The 19,804-nt window shown below is 35.2% G+C and overlaps 1 protein-coding gene across 1 annotated transcript in view; it reads left to right on the top strand.

Moving 5' to 3' along the window:
- The window catches only part of CNTNAP4 (contactin associated protein family member 4), a gene marked incomplete at both ends in the record, with an annotated part of 252,498 nt that overhangs the window by 228,383 nt on the left and 4,311 nt on the right, over window positions 1-19,804 (top strand). The window contains 7 exons of the mRNA XM_084278758.1: window positions 1,099-1,317; window positions 4,051-4,290; window positions 5,758-5,982; window positions 6,960-7,093; window positions 8,139-8,226; window positions 17,463-17,681; window positions 18,031-18,102. Of these exons, the coding sequence (XP_084134884.1) occupies window positions 1,099-1,317; window positions 4,051-4,290; window positions 5,758-5,982; window positions 6,960-7,093; window positions 8,139-8,226; window positions 17,463-17,681; window positions 18,031-18,102 (1,197 nt within the window). The remainder of the gene's footprint in view (window positions 1-1,098; window positions 1,318-4,050; window positions 4,291-5,757; window positions 5,983-6,959; window positions 7,094-8,138; window positions 8,227-17,462; window positions 17,682-18,030; window positions 18,103-19,804) is intronic.

The raw sequence follows: 19,804 nt of genomic DNA, 5'->3' as shown, positions 1-19,804 counted from the left end.
TTTATTTGAAAAGTAGAATGCTTTTTGTATTTGTTATTTTAGTTTTTTTCTCTCAGGTTCAACTGGTATAGAAAAATACTCTATAAGAATCAGATTCAAGGCTTAAAGAAATTTCATCCATGTGGCATTACTTAGTCTAAAGGTTGGCTGAAATGGATCTAAATGTTATAAAAAATATCATGTATCTTTAAAAAGTTAAAAAAAAACCCAAACCTGTGTTTGTATTGTTGTTTGTATGCTTTTAATTCATTAAATTCATCTTAAATTAAATTCCCTTTACTACTTCTAATAGTTCTGTTTTTCTCTCACAATTCAATGACACAAACAGGACTTCAGATTCATGGAATCTTCTCAGACCTCTAGTCCTTTAATAAAAGCTTTAGTTGTTGAAAATGCTGGTAATCCCTTGTTTAGGGATTACTAATTTTCATAGAAAATTGTCCATGGATATGTGAAAGATAAAGTTGCAGAGAGAATATTCATAATTGTCAGATCTTCAGTTTCTGGAACTTTCTTTGTCTTATAATTTTGACCTGCAAAGACTCAGATATGATTTTCTAAGCAAACTAGAGAGCCATGTAATGTGAAAGTTGCTTAGAGAATGACTCAATTTAATTCACTCTATATATAGTCTTATAAACTACATCTAAATTTGATCTCTGACATTTATAGAGATTCTGTGAATAAACAAGAAAAGCAAATAGTCAGTAGAAGATGTCAAATAGATTATAGTGGTGATAATTTAATAAAGAGAACAATGGTAATCAATTAGCATATAAGCAACAGAAGCTTTTTATCCAAACTGAAAATAACAAAGCTATCACATTTTGCTGTTTATTGACTGCTATGCTCTCTAGGGGTCCACAGTTTGATTTCCATGCTGTTGACAAATCATTTTTCTCACTGTCAGTGAGTGTGAAGAATGACGTTTTGGGATAGGTGTCTTGAAGTAAAATTTTACCTTAAAACTGTCTTATCCCGTAAGATAAGAAATAGTAGGCTAGACTTTAAAGTAACTTGTTCTGCCACTTAATGATTTTCTGATTAGCTGTGAAATAACACAATATTTTTTACATTATTTCCTGTCCTCTTTTTTAGCTCCATCTGAAGTGGTTTTTTCATTTGATGTTGGAAATGGACCTAGCGAAGTTATTGTGCAATCACTTACTTCCTTAAACGACAACCAGTGGCATTATGTGAAGGCTGAACGAAACGTCAAAGAGGCTTCCTTACAAGTAGATCAGCTTCCTCAAAGATCTCACAGTGCCCCACCTGATGGGCATATTCGCTTGCAGCTTAACAGCCAGCTTTTTGTAGGTAGGCATTCATTTAACAGAATCTTTCGTAGTTATCCCCATGAAAATATGAAAACGAAATAAAAGTAAGGAAAGAAAGATGGTAGCTATGTCCTTTGAAAATAGTTTGTATGATGAGATGAGAGCCTTTATGAAAAATCTGTGAAGATGCAGCTCTATTTTGAGATTAAAAATTCAGTGCCTTGCCCTGCAGTTACAACTGGACAGGATTTCAACCAAATGATTTTGACAACCGGTTGATCTCTCATTATTCTAACCCTTTTCTCAAATGATTTATCACAGTACTAACCTGTTTTCACAGTTGCACTTCTGGAAACTTTTTATTAAGTAATTGGCAATTGACTAGAGTGAGATTTTTGTCAAATAATTTGACAAATTCTAGTAAATCTGTATACACTTTCTCCTTTACACAGCTGACAATTGAAAAACTGTTTTGACTTATCTAAAAGCAAGCTGTCTAGCATGTTTTCTTCTGATAATGTTCAGGTGAATAATTGCATTAAGAGCATGATTCTATTGTTTTGCTTCTGATGCTGTAGGGTTTTTCCTTTCTCAAAATTATTGAAGAATTTGATAGTAAAAGGAAGTAACATTCACTATGGTACTGCATACCTTGAAATCCCTTGAGAGTTCATATAATTGCCTTGAAATAATTTGGTACAGAACTGATAAAATGGCATTTGTTTAATTTTATATAATCAAAACAGTTCTTTTGAAGTTTAAAGTGACATATGATAGTGATTCATATGAATTGTGTCATGCATTTCCTGATTATTTTTTGCGAGGATACTCTATGGGTGCAGCAAGTTTCTTGGGTTAATCCGTTTCTGCAACTGCCACGTATATCAATATGGTGTCTAATATATTTTGTGTTTGAGTTAAATCAGTTTTTTGGATAATGTAACTTTTTATGAGTTCATCTACATATACTATACATTAATCTCTTTAATTAAATATCATTTTCTTAGGTGGAGAAAGTAATGTGACTTCCACTGTCAGGTTTGCCAGCTCAAGCCAGTGAAAGGATATAGGAAAAAAAACAACAAACAACCCCCCCCAAAAAAAACACCCAACCCATGTCTTTAGAGTGACATTAACAGAGGCACTTCTTACTTAAATATCATCTTGTATACCTCATACCTGCCATATTCATCTATTCATCTGTCAGTTACTAACATACTAGGACTGTGATTTCTTCAGGCTAAAACACCTTTTCTTTACTTCTTAGACATATATACTCTGGTTTTCAAAAGAAGCCAGAAAAAGAACTAAAGTCTAAATCTGCCATCAAAAAGCTTTTTTTTTTTTTTTTTAAACTTATCAGAAATAAGTATCTCCATATTGTTAGGTGGTTTTGTAACATATCTGCAAACAGCAACAGCTATGTCAAGGTTTTCCATATAACACCAATAATTTTGCAAACTTTGAAATAGAAAAGGATGAAAATGGATGATCACATGGAAACATGTAAACCAAAAGTTAATTGGAAATACATAAGAATTATAGTTCATAGGCTTACATATTGTGGAGTAATTTCAGCTTTGATTTTTTAAAACGGAAAAAATGATAGAAAATATCAAAGTTGTGCAGCAAGAAACAAATGAGATGGTATGTACATTTCACACTGTGCTAAGCAGTCAGTATCAATAAAATTCTAGCTGTCAGGAATTGTGCCAAAAATAAACATTGAAAACAAATGAGGCAAAGATTTTTGTTTGTCTCAGGATTTCCCTGTATTTTTATTACATATGCTTGGCTGTAAAGTATATCCTGACTGGTATTCATCTGTAGTGAAAGCAATAAACTTTCCCATTACTCAATAATGCACACAGCTTCCAATATGGGATGAAGTATTTCAGACCAGAGACCAACTGTAGGGTATCATGATCCTTACCATGAGAGCGACAGAAGGTCAGAAACAGAGATTAATTATCAGTAGGATCCTAAAAGAATACATTGTACAACTCATCATTCTCCCATCTTTTCTTTGTCTTTTTAATTTTTTTTTCCTTCCTTTTTTCTTGTTTGGGTTTTGGTGGGGATTTCTGTGGGTTGTTTGGGGTTTTTTTCCTCTCCTCCTCTCCTCTCCTCTCCTCTCCTCTCCTCTCCTCTCCTCTCCTCTCCTCTCCTCTCCTCTCCTCTCCTCTCCTCTCCTCTCCTCTCCTCTCCTCTCCTCTCCTCTCCTCTCCTCTCCCTCTCCCTCTCCCTCTCCCTCTCCCTCTCCCTCTCCCTCTCCCTCTCCCTCTCCCTCTCCCTCTCCCTCTCCCTCTCCCTCTCCCTCTCCCTCTCCCTCTCCCTCTCCCTCTCCCTCTCCCTCTCCCTCTCCCTCTCCCTCTCCCTCTCCCTCTCCCTCTCCCTCTCCCTCTCCCTCTCCCTCTCCCTCTCCCTCTCCCTCTCCCTCTCCTCTATCTTTCAGGGGAAGAAAAAAAAAAGAGAAAGAAAACCACCTTATTTCTGAATGTTGCTCCTTTTTGAATTAATAAAAGTATGCACCATTGCTTGATATCTTACTGTGCAAAATCCTTGTTTCCCATTAAAAGCTTCAAGCATTAGTTGTAATTACTTGACAAAAAAGAAATCAGATATGCTTTTAAAGCTATTTATAAATATTTTCACATGTATAGTCGTGTATCTTAGAAATTCACAATAGACTGTTCAGGAGCTGCAAAACATAAACAGTTTTTTACACATCAATTCATTTAAATTTTCACAAACTGATATGAATTTATTTCAGGTGGGACAGCATCCAGGCAGAAAGGATTTTTGGGATGCATTCGCTCATTGCAGTTGAATGGAATAGCCCTTGACCTGGAAAAGAGAGCAAAGATAACACCAGGAGTTGAACCAGGATGTCCTGGACATTGTAGCAGCTATGGTAACCTGTGTCACAATGGTGGAAAATGTAAAGAGAAATACAGTGGATTCTCCTGTGACTGCACTTTCTCTGCCTATACTGGGCCATTCTGTAAGAAAGGCAAGCATGTCTTTTAACTCTACTGATTATTAAAAACAGGACCATACAATCCAGAAAAAGATCTTTACAGTCTTCTAAAGATATGTTTGAATGTTTGCAATTTTTATATTTTTTATGTAGAGAAACATGTCACTGAATTTGTTAAGTAAGTGTAAGTTTTTTTAAACACTGTCTTCTAGAGATATATGTTCAATATATACTTTTTAAAGCTGGAACCACATCATCTTAGAGGATCAGCATCTTTTCTTCAATGTTATTGAAGATCTTTAATTCTTTTATACGTTTATGAATAAATGTTTGGATTTCTGTCTTTTGAGTCTTAATCAAAACAATTTAAAAAAAGAAATCAAGAAGCAAAAGAACTTTATACTACTTTTTTACTTTAAGAAGAGAGAAGAAAAACAGGACTGAGCCCATGTTTTCAGCCATTTTAAAGAAGTTTTTTGGTGAGGCTATCATACTGGTAGATGATCACAAATTGTCAAGTTTCAGTTTTAAGAATGGTGGTTTACATACAACTTTTTGTATTTGCATAAAATTCTGTTAAAAATTACTTGTTTCCTCCATGTATTAAATGCATTCTGCAAAGTACTCAGTGGTTAAATGTCATAACTCCATGTTCCTCTAAATTAGAATATCATTGGTTCATTCATCACTGCCAACAGACGAATGCAGGACTTGTGTGAAGTCCTTCCATAACTTTCACTGCATGATGAATGGTACATCCCTCCTCTTCTGCAAACAGCAGAAAAGACTAATGGTCACACTCCATGTTTATTATTTTGTGGTGGCAGAATGGATCCCATAGCTGCAAGTGTGGGAAGATCTATAATAATGACAACTTTAAGTGAGCTTCTTGCAAAGATACTGAGCCAGATTACAGAAACCTCCAGAATTTTTTCTTAAGTGTGGTGATTTTGTGTGAAAACAGGTCTAAGACAGTTACTTTTAGCAAAAAATGGCTGTAACATATCACAGAGAAACAGAAAACCTCTATGAGAGATTCATTCATAAGAAGACTGTACCCTGTTCTCTTTTGTTTTTCACACATAACCAGTCTCTTTTCCTGTAGTTTTTTTCAGGTGTGGCCAAGTTTAATTGGTCTGTTAGGTTTCAAACTGTTCACCCCTTTCTCTGTAGGTGCAGTGTACATACAAGACAGTCTGTACTGGACCTGAAGACATAGATAAATAAGAAAAAAAGCAAATACCATGTTTTAACCTAGACAAAAAATAATCACTTTGTTATACAACAGGTATTTGAGACACATGTCTTACTGGGCTTTTGCTCTAGCCCAGGTTGGGCCTTATTTTTCTCTGCAGTTCTAAATGCTAGTTCCATTGGTACTTCTTTTTCAGCTTTATCACAATAATTAAGAATGTATCTTATTTTGTTCTGCGTCAGAAATAAAAAAAAAAAAAAGTTGTTTTGTGTGATATTTAAAAACTTAATTACTTTTTGTTTCAGAGATCTCTGCGTATTTTGGGACTGGTACTTCTGTGACATATAATTTTCAAGAATACTACACGTTAGCTAAAAATTCCAGTTCTCATGCCTCTTCTTTTTATGCTGACATGACACTGAACAGAGAAGCAATTACATTTGCCTTCCGAACAACACGGACACCAAGCTTACTGCTTTATGTCAGCTCCTTCTACAAGGAATACCTCTCCATCATTCTCACCAGAAACGGTGAGTGTTCAGATAGACCCTCTGGAGACACTAATGAATGTTATAGCTGCCAATGCAGATTCACTCTGATTCCCAGACCCAAATTAAACATTGTCCTATTATTGCTTTAAATGGTACATTTTCAGAGGCACAAAGCAATGCTTTTCACATAAAAAAACATTCCTCGTAGTGTAAAATCTATTTCTACTACTTTTATTTTTTAACATGTTGGAGAAAAGGTACTTACTTCTGGAAATCCTTTAGAAATGCCTTTTTTTTTTCTAAAATTTTGAAATGAAACAGAGAATGTGTCTCATCTGTTTGTTACTCTTATGGTTTTACATCCCCACGATAAATAATGAAATAAACTACTGTTTTTGAAAGTTCATTATGCATTATCCATTTTCCAAATTGATCAGAGGTCACTTTGTACAACTAATTTCATAAACTACTTCTGACAAGAAAACCATGCTGCCTCTGTGTCCTGCTGTAAAAGAGTCCCCATGTGATTACACACAAACAGCCAGTATGCTGGGAGTTAACAACAAGAAATTATTAGCTGCATCCTACTGAATTGTCAGCTAGTCAGAGGTTTACAGGTCTGGACACTGTAAGCATTGTTCAAGAACAGTACTTGTAAGGTACTGTGATTTTTATTAAATAAGTCACATTGATATGAGCTAACAGAACAAGTCTTTCTTGACTGAATTTCAGAAGTAGTCACTGAAATTTCTACACAAATCTAAAATCATTTTTCAGATATGTGACAATTTATGGCTGTCTTTTCCACTGCATCCTACTTCCAACATTGCTATTACTTTTCATGTTGCTTTCTTTCATTTCTCATGTATGCTGATTTCTTGTAGTTAATTCCTTAAAGACATCGAACATTGGTTTGGCTTTTCAAATGAACCTGTGAACACAAGCCATTGTACATGATCTACATTGCCTGTTGTGTATGTAGTATACTATACATTTTGCTGTATTTATCCCTGTAGGAAGCTTACAGATCAGGTACAAACTAGATAGCCATCAAGATCCTGATATCTTTAGCGTCAATATAAAAAACATGGCTGATGGACAACTGCAGCATGTGAAGATTAACAGAGAGGAAGAAATGCTTTTTATAGAGGTGAGTCAGGCAAACTAAAAAAAAAAAAAAAAATAGAAAATTAAAAGTGGATTATCATAAAAAAAAGATCCAGAGCATAATGAAGCAAATTATTACAAGGCAATTACCCCACAATAAACCGTGTTCTAATAACTCAAGTAAATAAACTTCAGCAAACTCAGGATGCATAGTGAAAGTCCACACTAGGCAATCTCTTAGGTCTTCATCTTGTCTATTTCAAAAGGTCAATACTTCCTCATTATTTTAGATGAAAATACTATGAATTGTTTGGTGGTTAAATGTTCAGACTTTGTGAAATGTTTGTGACTGCAGTAATTTAATGTGAGTTTTGCATTTTGGTTTTTGTTTCAAATTATGTATCAAGCCAATACAAAATTATAACCAATTAGACAGTAATTTAAGCATATTTGTCTAATGTTCTTTGATCTCTTTTTCATCAAAGTAATGTCACTATTAAGGAAAAGAGTTTTTCTATGTTTTGTGGAAATATGATAAAATAGAAATATTTTATTTGCTAATAGGGGATACTAGCATGTAAATAAGTTTTGGTTTTGTTTGGGGTTTTTTAGTTTTTAAATGGATGGTACAAGTATTTTGAGGCTAGATCTGAGCTGATTTAATTATGCATTGGTACCAGGCTTGAAGGCTAGTAATTCTAGAGTAGCCCTTGGGGACCAGAGCATTTACAGCATAATATTTGATCTTCCTGAACTAACTGTGGAGTGTCTTTTTTAATGAAAAGAGCTGGTTTTCATGTTTTTGAAGGTTTGCTGGTTTTATTCTTATAGATTAAAAAGAAGGAATCAGCCAAATCAATAAGACAAATAATGTCTTATTAAATGGGATGCTTAATAACCATTATAGCTATAATCAGTAATCTGAGGAAGCTGATCATCCTTTTCCTGATTAGTTTTTACAGTATAACTAACAAATGCTTCCCTCAGCTCCCTTTATTTTTAACCTTGATCTTATTTGCTTTCTTTTCAAATTTTGACAAATATCTCTTTTATTATTCCACTTCGTTCTTCACCACACCATTCTGTAGGTTAACCAGAATGAAAGAATGAAGTTCATTCTCTCTTCAGGAACAGAATTCAATGCAATCAAGTCTCTCACACTTGGCAAGATTTTAGGTAAGTGGAAAACCACAGGGTTTTCTAAAATATAAATAAAAATTTCATCACGGCACAAAAGAATAATAACCCTAATCTCATTGAAAGATATTTGTTGGACTTAATTAGATGCTGAGTCACAATCAAGCTAGAAACTTCAGTCTTGTTGAAACACAAATATAATCACGGTAAGTACTTCCTGAAAAATGGTCAAGTATGTTCCATTAAAAATAATTTCACACTTCTCTCTCATTTTGCAATCAAGCTTTATGAAATACCTCTTCTTTTTTATTTTTAGAAAAAAAATAAGTCATATACAAAGACCATAGAATACTATTAATCATATTGTATTTTAAAAACCTTCTGTAATTAAATTTTGATGTAACCAGTTAAGGAAAAGGTAAGGTAAAGAAAATCTTTGATGGAATTACTTTTTAAAAACAAGTTAAGGTATGAAAACCTACTTTTTTCTACTGAGGATTCATTAAAAGTTGTCTGTTTCTCTGTAGTATTAATCAAAAATGAATTTGCCTATCTACAATTGCAATTTTGTAAATTTACTTAAAACAAAATAACTTGAACTAAAATGTTCATAATGTTATTATTTTCCTATTTGTCACATTGGGAAAACACAGTAATAGAATATGTGATGCTGGTGAAAAGTTTAAATGTGTTTCTCTTTCCTCTAAAGCAATTTCCAGTGCTACATTTCCACAACAAGTAAAGGTGCATTTGTGCATTCTTCCTATAATAGATCTTTTTCTTGCAACAATATGAACACAGAGCTGGTATGGTTTGTGATATGTAGTAACAAAGGTTGCACCATTTTTTTAGCAAGACTGTTTATTTTTACCCTTCCACAAGAGGGCTGGGGTTACCTTTAGGATAAATAAGTTTTAAAAAATATGGAATATTTGAAGAGATTATATCTCTTCATATAATTTCATATGGCACACAGTTATCACTGTTGCTGAAAACAGTTTATTTTTAATGAGGGTATTTTTGATGGGAGTTATGAACCATGTTCAAGATCTGAGAAAGGAACTACCTCCCTCTCTATGTGCTTGAACATTTATCCAGTAAACTGCCTGCAAAGTACTGATGTTTTGTCATTCTGTAAAAATCTCTTTAAGTAAGATAAAGTGTTAACACAGGTTTTTTCTAGTAATAAATTCAGAAAACTGTGATATGTGACATAGAAGAAATTGAGTTTTCATCCAACTTAGTATAGACAATATATTACTTTATCTTGCTCCTCCAGGCTTATAGGAAATATTTGCATGTTTTATATAATACCTACCTTAAACAAGAAGATCAAAGAAGTGTTTTCTTCCCATTCAGTTGCATGTGGTTTAGTTTAGAGGAATTTTATTATATCTCCTGAGGTGCCTCTCTAGGATCTATATATTTACCACTTTTTGTATAGTACCTCTGGGAACAGTGTAACAGCTTTGGTAAATCAATGCTTCTATCTTTGGAAAAGATCCAGAAATACTGTCCTGTCTATGACAGTAGAAAACACTGTTCTGTTTTCCCAAAGAAGCTCCTACTGGCAAGCAAAGCATTACCTGAAGTAGTCCATCATGCCACTGGTTGGGAAGCAGTAAGTGTCCACCAGTTTCAGTCTGAACTCTGTCTATATTCACATAATGCAAACCCCAAGCAAAATGTGTATGAAATAAGTTTCTATTCAATTTTTAGTAAAAATTAGAGTTTAACTCTTTCTGTTAAACATATGTGTGCATACACACATATACAAAAATCAGTTTTAAATATACCTTCTATAAGTGTTAGAAAAAAAGGACTTTTTAAAACCTTCAGTTCAATTTCGCAACAGAGAAGCATAATTAAGATGATTCCTGACCTATCATTGTTTAAAAAAGGAGATATGCAAGAGGATTAATTGAGGGATAATTAAATGTGGTATTTCAAGTGTAATTAGTCTAATTGGCAAACCTTCTTTCTTATATGTCGCCATTATCTATTGAAAGGCCATAAGAAAATCTCCCCAGAGCCTTCTCTTCTCCAGGCTGAACAATCCTAACCCTTTCAGCCTTTCTTCTTAGGCGAGGTGTGCCATCTTCCTCGCCATGTTTGTGGCCCTCCTCTAGACCTGCTGTAAGAGGTTCATGTCTAGTTTTTGCTGGGAAATGCAATTCTGGATGCAATACTGCAGGTGGAATCTCATGAAAGTGGAACAGAGGTGCACCATCACCTCCCTCAACTGCTAGCCATGATTCTTTTGATGCAGCCCAGCATACAGTTGGCTTTCAGGGCTACAAGTGCACATTGGCAGCTCATGTCCAGTTCTTCATGAACCAGTGCCCCTAAGTCCTTCACTGCAGGTGTCTTCTCCAGTCATCCCCCAACCTGTATTTATTGCCCTGACCCATGTTCAGGACCATGCACCTGGCCTTGTGGAACATGATGATGTTCACACGGCCCCACCTCTGAAGCCTGCTGAAGTCTCTCTAGAACGCACCACTTTCCTCTAGTGTATCAACTGCACCACTCAGCATGGTGTCATCCACAAACTTGTTAATAATGTGCTCAATCCCACTGTCTATCTGATTAATAAAAATGTGGAACAGCAGTGGTCCCAATGTGGTCCCCTGTAGTTCACCACTTATAACCAGTACCATTTAGACACAAAGGCGTTGCATCCTACTATTTGAATAAGGCCATCTAGCTGGTTTCTTGTCCATTGAATAGACAGTTGTTTTTTTTCAATTTGGAGAGTGTTACCTGCAGTAGATGGAAGATTAATCTTAATAAATAAAAAAATTCATACAGTGATCATTGTTTCCATAATTAGAATAACAAAATTATAAGTAGCTTATTATTTATTAAATAATGACATTTAAAGCTCATATTTCTAGAATTTAAAAAAATAATAAAATCCTGATTATATCTTAGTTGTGATTGTTTGGAAGATTCTCTAATATGTTTTTTTTACCGGAAAAATAAATAAGGACGTCTAAGAGAAACAAGAATGCATGTTGCTTTTGAAATGTAGATTTGCTTTATAAGACTTATTGTCCAGAAAATAATTGGTATATAGATATGCACAAAGAGTGGAAAAGAGAATAATTTTTAAGCATAACTTTAAATAATTATTAGCTGAAATACAAGCTAATAGAATAAAATTGTTTAAAATAATTAAAAATCCAACAAATCAATGACAAAATGAAATTTATAATATTTTATAGAATAGTAGTCTATTGCATTCACACTCACATAAGGGTAACAGTGCAGTGACCAGTACAGAATTAAAGGTGTTTTTATGTTTGTTATGAAATTTCACTTCAAAGCTTCCATCAATTTACTTTAAAATGCATTTGATACAATGTAATGAAATGCACATTTTCAGGCAAATAGCAGTCTCTTTTGATCAGGACCAATGTTGTCTCTTCCAAAGAAATCACACTGTTATACTAGTTCAGAGTTGGAAATTTCTTCAGTTGTATGATGGCTTTACATCATCACAGTAGCATGAAGCATTAAGCTACAATGACCTATGGGGGCATGCAGCCCACTTTGGCTCAGTTTACAGAACCCATCCTGAAGAAAGCATATGTTATACTTCTCTCACTTTCAAAGGAAAGATGCTATTGAAGAGCTGCTGCTTCTTTTCTAAATCCGTCTGCTTTGGGTTCTGATTCCTGTGAAATCATGTCTTGAGGTGGAAGGAGGCTTTTTGAAGGCGGTGGAAAAATGTAATGATTGTTTGCTGCAGTGAAGGACTCTAAACAGAAGTTGAGACAAAATATAAAATCCTGTATTTCTGTACTTTGAAACGTTGTTCAGAAAGAAACACAAGTTTTAAAATAGGCCAGAAAGTTATAAATGTTCTCAGAATTATTTTCAGTTGGAGAAGTACTTGTCTGAGCTTTTCTGCAGTTCTGCAGTTGTACATAGCTCAGGGTTTGTTTGTTTTTTTTTTTTTTTTTAATAGAAAACCTTAGAGCTAACTGCTGAACTAGTTTTGAATTCCCAGGAATACAAAATAAATAAAAATCAGCATTCTTCCTCACTTCCCTGAACCTAGTAGTTCCAGTCTAAAGCTTTTTTTGAATTTCAGTTGTGTAACATTGTGACAAAACAGTCAGGGAGCTAGGCTGTGTTGGGTCACAGCAGAATAAATTGTGAGGGAAAATAGAAGAGTGCACTTGGCCAGTGTTCACAGGATACAAGCCCTATGGGTTCCTATGGGTTTCTTCCCTTCTTGGAAGGTATTTTCTCTTAAAGCACCCCAAACTGTAAGAAGGCCGTTTTAACCTGTGATTTTACTGCAAGCCACTGAGGAAGTATTTACTTTCTGTGAGTAAAGCCACATTTGCCCAAGACAAAGCTGCTTTACCTTCCTCAGAGTGAGGGTGAGTGACGTTTTTCTTCAGTGGGAGCTGGTAACCTTTCCATGACAACTGAGATAAAGATGAGCTTAGCAAGATTCACTTTATACATGAAGTTTTACCAGCTTCAGAGAATGTGTGATTTTAAGCTAATTCACTTAAACAGAGGCATCACACTGAATAAGGACATCCCCAACAGATTAAAACTTCATTATTTCTGTAACAAATAAAACCAAATTTTCACTAGACTGCTAATAACACCTAAGTTAAATGAGAAAAATATTTTATACCCATATTTGAAATGGAATTTCTGTGTGTTTGAACTATTCAATTCTATTTGTAGTGAGATTGTCCTTTCTTATATTGGTTTACTTGTCTCTGAAATTATACAATTTAATTCTTCCTTTTTTGGAATATTTTTGAGCATAACTAATAGTTGTAAAGCTTGCTTGTGATGTCTGATTATTACAGTTTTATTGATAAAGAAATGCTGCAGTTGCAAAAAGTCTCACTGTGCTCCACTCTTCTAAAATATAGTGATAATTCAAATTGTTAATTTGAAAATCAGCCTTTTAAAACAATATTGAGTACTCCCAAAAAAAGGACTGTAGTGTAGCACATGCTGAATAATAGTTTCTATTTCTCTTTACGCAGCTTTTTCTACCCTATGAATTTGGGAATTCATGTAGTGATAAAATACTTTAGAAAAACCTTTGATAGAAGTCTGTTAGTGACACATTACATTTCCACAAGTAACACCCACCTGTGACTTCTGATTGTTGGATTTGTATTGTTGAAAAAGTAGCAAAAAGTCTTAAGGACAGGAATATCTATTACTTGTTAATCAAATTTATTTCTCTACTGCTTTTTTAATTTTTTTAATTTTTAATTTAAGAAAATTAGCCCGGACTATTGCAGGGTGAATTTTTAAATTACATTATTTGTAATTTAACATTATTAATTGTTAAATTACATTATTATCATTAATAATAATTATTTATTTGTTTGTTTGCTGTCATAATTTTGCCCCAGCTGAGAACTGAGCACCACACAGTTGCTTGTTCTTTAAAAGGAAGAGTGTGGAGAAGTTGGGGGGGGGGGGGGGGGGAAGGAAAGGATAAAAAAACCCCAAAATCAAGAAACCAAAAACCTGTGGGTTGGAATAAGGACAGTTTACTAGAATAGCAGACAAATAGGTATAACAATGCTAACAGGACTTTAGAGCACAAAATATATGAAGCTGTTGATACACAATGCAGTTTCTCACTGAACCACACAGCTCAGGCCATGCCACCCAGAGCCATCCCAGAACCCAACCGTCCCCCAGAAACCGTTCATCCTGGAGCCACCCCACTCCTCCTTCCATCAGCCCCCCCTTTATACTGAGCAGGACGTAATTGGCATGGAATCCCCCCTTTGGCCAGTTCAGATCACCTGTCCTGGCTGCATCCCCTCCTTTCTCGTTAGTAGGGAAATATGAACAACTGAAAAAGTCCTTCATTGCTTGGCCACAATTAGAAACATCAGGGTGCTATCAGCACTGCTTTCATCCTACCTCCCAAACACGGCATTCCATCCACTGTTAGAAAAGAAATTAACTCCATCTTAGCTGAAACCACGACATTTGTTTATTTATTTCTCCAGTAATTTATCTCCTCCTGGTCATTTCTGTCTGAATCATAAGTAAACTTCAGTAAAATGATGTTGTATTTCTTCAAAATGAATAGAAAAACAAACATAATAGGGTAGTGGCATTTATGTGGTCACATATTAACCACAGGGAAAATACAACCAGCCAAACCACATATGATTTGACTTAAACCCATGGATATATACATGTAAGTACTTTTAGCTGTAACAAACAGTTTTAATGCAAAAAGCCTGGCCATAAAAACATTTTCATACCAACACAGGCTTATTGCATACAAATAGGATTTTAATGGCAGTTCATTCCAGCTACACTTTTAGTATCTCCAGCTTGTAATTTAACTATGAAATTCAAATGTGCATTATTTTTTTCAACAGAGCAGTTTCATTGAACAACAGAATCAGATGATAACTCAAATTGGAAGGGCCTAATAAGTATCATCAAATCAAACCCCTGTCTGCTCTTTGCAGGACTACATAAAACTAAACAATATATGGCTAAGAGCATCATCTAGATGCTCCTTGAGCTCTCACAGACTTGGTGCCTTGTCAACTAGCCTGTTCTAGTGACAACTGCCTCGGTTAAAAATCTTTTCCTAAAGTCCAATCTGAATTTCCTCTCATGCAACTTCATACTAATTTGTCATGTTCTGTTGCTGGTCACCAGAGAGAAGAGAACAGCACCTCTCCCTCCACTGCTCCCTTTGAGGAAGTTGTGGGCTGTGATAAACTGAACAAATTAAGTGACTTCAGCTACTTATCCTAAGTCTTGTTCTCCAGACCTTTCATCATCTTGATCACCATGCTCTGGGCATAGTTGAATACTTTGATGTATTTCTTATACCGAGGAGCCCACAACTGCACACAGCACTCAGGGTGAGGCCATGCCAGTGCAGCACACAGTGGGGTAATTACCTCCCTCGACTGGCTAGCTCTGCTGTGCTTGATGCACCCTAGGACATCACTGGTCCTCTAGACTGCCAGGGCACACTGTTGACTCCTATTTAATTTGCCATAACCTAAACCCCCAGATAACTTTTCCACAGGGCTGCTCTCCAACGTCCCATTACCTAATTTGCACATATAACAAGGATTACCCTGTCCCAGGTGGAGACTCTGGCACTTACCTTATTAAATTCCATGCTGTTGGTGACTTCTCATCTCTCTAGTCCATCTAGACCTCTCTGTATGGTCTCTCTAACCTTGAGGGTTCCTCTATCCATGTCATTAGAAAAAACATTAAAGAACACTGGTCCTAAAATTGAGCCCTGGAGAACCCTACAAGTAATTGGCCACCAGCCTGATACAACCCCATTTACAGTAACTCTGAGCATGACCCATCAGTCAATAGTTCACCCAGTGTATTATGGACATGTCTAATTTTGAGACAAGATAAGATTGTACATGAACATGAAAAATTTTTCAAATCTTCAATGTCATAAAAGCAGAAAGGTCAAAGCTAGTCTTTTGACTGCACAGTTCTTCTGCTATGTTCTGATAGGTCTGCTGACTTTCACTATTTACAGCAGAGAGATGCTTGAAGCAGAATTCAGGAAAGAGAGCTATTGAATTTTGCTTTTTGTCTTAGAATGCAATGTAGGTGGAATAATTTTGTCTTTGCTGAAAAAATCTGAGTACACTTAGCAAATGAATTGCTATGTAGATACTTAAGGATGCATAACTGCTTTTTTTCTATAAAAAACAACTTTTCTGTGTGTATGTATGTGTTTTGTTTTCAGTCAGTTAAATTTGACTTAAGTGGAGAAAGGTTAATTTTCCCTACATCTTATCACCTTTACCACAAGACTGCTTGAACTAATTAAGTTTTACTTTAGTCCTGCAATATTTTCTAATTAATGAGTCAAGTAAACTCTAAGGATTTTGAATATCCAATTCATTTCTTATTATACACATACAATGTTTGCAAAATGGCTTGTATAGCAAATGAAAAAATCATATAAAATGCTTGTTTGATGAGATTTTCAATCCTATCTATATTTAGAGATATATATTTTTATCACAAGGTGTTTTGGACATTTTTTCTTGGCACTTCAGTTAAGTTGTTATCTTAAGACATACAGATCTAGCAGTTGCTTAAGTGTGGTGAAGCAGTCATCAGAAAAAGCCTATGCTACAGAGAGAACAGAGGAAGTTAAAAATCAAACATTTAATATAACCTATCAGTGTAAGTGAGCAGACTCTTGGCTGACATCCATCTATCTAATAAAATATCATCATTGCAATACAGGGAGTAGTTGAGAAAAATACTGCTGTGCAACATTCTACCAAAACACATTAGCCCAGTTTTTGCTGTTAACCTAGTTACATCGAGGAGTGTATTGTGCATTGGTATTTAAAATTGTTCTGGTAGCCATTTTAAAGATCACAAGTACATTCATGGGTCCTAAGATAAGTTAAAGGTGAAATGAGATGAAATTCCCATTTTATTTGCACACAACTTGAAAACTTACTTCCCTTAAGAGTTGTCTTTGAATAATTAGTACTTCCAGAGTTTTGTCTAAATTAGAAGTGTCACAGTAAATAAACTCTTTTCTGTTTCCAAGGTAGTGTGTTAGTGAGCATCAGCTGGTATAGAGGGTACATACTTTCGGAGAGGCAGGTCAAGAGAAAAAGGGGAAGGGGTAATTATTTTTATTTTTTTCCACTTTTTGCTTAGTGGGAAAGATGGTAGTATCCTGTTTAAAACGTATAGTGAACTGGAACAACATTAATTTTTTAGAATTTCACAGAAAATATCTTGATGGATTTCCAGGATCTAAGGTCTTCTGAGAGTTTTTGTTTTGACAGCCTTGATGGTGATGGGATGCAGTAGATATAGGAATATGTGGAAAGGATATGATCAAATAATGTACATATTTATTAAAAGAAACCTAATAAAATATGTATTTTTCATGAATGCATTCTTCATACTTATCTCTTTGAAAAAGTGTTGTATTTTAGTTTAAATATTTTAGTTACATTTGAATCTTTTTGCTTTGGAACTTGCATTAAAGTTAAAAGCATTTCCCTCACCAGACTAGCAGCTGTCATCTGTTAGGAAAAAAAAAAAAAGGTTGAATGTCTCTGACTATGTTTTCATTGAAGACAGACAAGAAAGGGATTCAGTGAATCTACATATGTAGCTGTAACTCAAATATACTCGGAGGAACACAGGTTAATTATTCATTTATTCTTCTGTCACTTTATTTTGTACATTTGCACTGTGATTAATTGTGTTCTGTTCCTTTTGATTAACAGAAAACAGCGATGTAGATGAGGAGACTATGAAGGCGAACTCTCAGGGGTTTATTGGATGTCTCTCTTCAGTGCAGTTCAACCACATAGCTCCTTTGAAGGCGGCACTGCACCAGAGCAGCTCAGCCCCAGTCATTGTAAAGGGACGCTTCACTGAATCCAACTGTGGTACTTTAACTGGAGCTGACTCAACATCAAGTGAAACAACCCATTCATTTGCAGGTAGCATATGGTTATCAGTTGTTCTGATCTTTTAAGCAAAATCTAAATAGACTACTCATGACCTGAATCATAACTTTTTTTTTTATTATTTTTAATCCATGTGGGTTCACATCTCAGGAGTAGCTTGAAAAAATTATTCCTATGTATGTACTTACATGCCTTTCCCTAGCCTTTCTCTTTTCCTCTGAATGCTTTCAATTTTCTCTTTATCTCTGCAAGTATCATCTACATCCCTGTTCTTTGCATGCTTATACGCATTGCTACTGTACTATACAATAGCTGCAACCATGTGAGAATTTCTTTAAAACCTTTCCATTTGTCTGTTCATGTCCCTTTTTTTCTGCTGCAGATCACTCTGGAACAATAGATGAGGGAGAGCCCTTAGCTAATGCAATCAGAAGTGACTCTGCAATTATCGGAGGTAATAGGGGCTGTAACAACTTCATGGGAACCTTTTTTATTCTAATAACTGTGAGTCTTTAAATGCTGCAGTCAAGTCAGTCTAGTGTTGTGTGCATAAACTATTAAAAAGGCTTGCTTTTGTTACATTGTTTTAAAATGTAATCAATATCTCTCATTTTCTTATCACATAAATTTATGTTGTCAGTGTTTCAATACATTGGAACATGTATCTGCTGAAACACAAGATGTTAACAACAGGTTTACAACCTTCCTGATGACTTAAAAAGTACTTGTATACATTGTGACAAATAGTAATAGCTTCAAGTTGGATCACAGGAAGTTCTGCACCAATATGCAGAAGAACATTTTCACAGCAAGGGTGACAGAGCAACCCAAGGGGTTGTGGAGTCTCCTCTGGAGATATTCAAGACCTGTCTAGATGCCTACCTGTGCGACCTGTCCTAAGGAACCTGCTTTGGCAGGGGGGTTGGACCCAATGATCTCTTGAGGTCCCTTCCAACCCCTACAATTCTGTTGTTCTGTATACATTAAGACAGAACAATATTTGCTTCTTGACTAAGACAAAAATTTAGGTTTTGCTACACAGTCAAGTTCAAAATCTTCTTTAATAGATCTAATGAAGGCAAAGTTTCCTTGAGAAAATGAAGTCTAACTCTGCTTAATCAATGCTTTGACAGACTGAGGCAAGTTCCATTCTGGTTCTGCATTTTGGAAAGCAATTTACTCCTGGACAGACTATCACTTGCATTGATTAAAAGCTACAAATAAAATGGATGTTAAAATAATAATAAAAATAATTACTGTTGGTTTGAAATACCAATTCTTCTTCATTTTCATACTATTTCTCTTGGACACTTTTATCAATCCAAGTATCATCTCAGCTACAAGTGATCATCTAGAAACCTTTTTCAAAACTTGTGCTTTTAACAGAGGAATAGAGGATGGATCATGTGCAGTTCAGTTTCTCCTAAAATGAGTATGTTGGCAGTACCTTTGTTTATTATGCCTTCCAGAACAAATATGATAAAAAGCTTTGGATAGACATCTTGTGCTTAAAGTACAGGACTGATAAGATGTGCAAGTTCTATTACTATGTCTTTCTGAGTGACTGTTCTTAAGCCAAGATCCTTCTCTGATGTAATAGGAAAGCCTACCAGATCTGTTTCTTTGGCAGGAATGAAGAGTACTCAAATGAGACTTAATAGTGAAAGTCTGCGATTGGGGAATCTCAGGAGAATTGAAATTCCTGTCACTGGTATTACAGCAAGTGTCAGTTAAGATTTTTTTCTTTCAAGCAATAGTATTGTTTCCTGTTACAATCTTCTGCTGTGAAAATTTCTGGTGGCATCACCCTCTCTTGGGACAGGGCGAGAAAAGGAAATGTATTTTCACTCATGAAGATAGTATTTTCACAGTATAATTCACTTTTTCAACTTCCATTAGCTACTTCAACAGAAAGAGGGCAGAGAGAGGGAAAGGTCATCCCCTCCATCTTTCAAATTCTGAATAGGTTTCCTTTGTAAGGATTTTAAAAGCCTCAGCTGACAAATGACACAGAGGGATTTAGCAGAACAAAGGTGCCAAGGCATCTCAGTGAGGATAAAAGCATTTAGGTCTATGGAAGGTGGAGTTAAGATAAGAACCTGCAGTCGTCTGTGTGTCTGCTGTTTAAATAATGGTACCTGCTATGGTCAATGCCT

This window comes from Gallinula chloropus (assembly GCF_964237585.1).
Source record: "Gallinula chloropus genome assembly, chromosome: Z".
Lineage (NCBI taxonomy): Eukaryota > Metazoa > Chordata > Aves > Gruiformes > Rallidae > Gallinula > Gallinula chloropus.
Note: the sequence above shows the minus strand (reverse complement) of the source record. Positions and strands in the feature narration are given on the sequence as shown.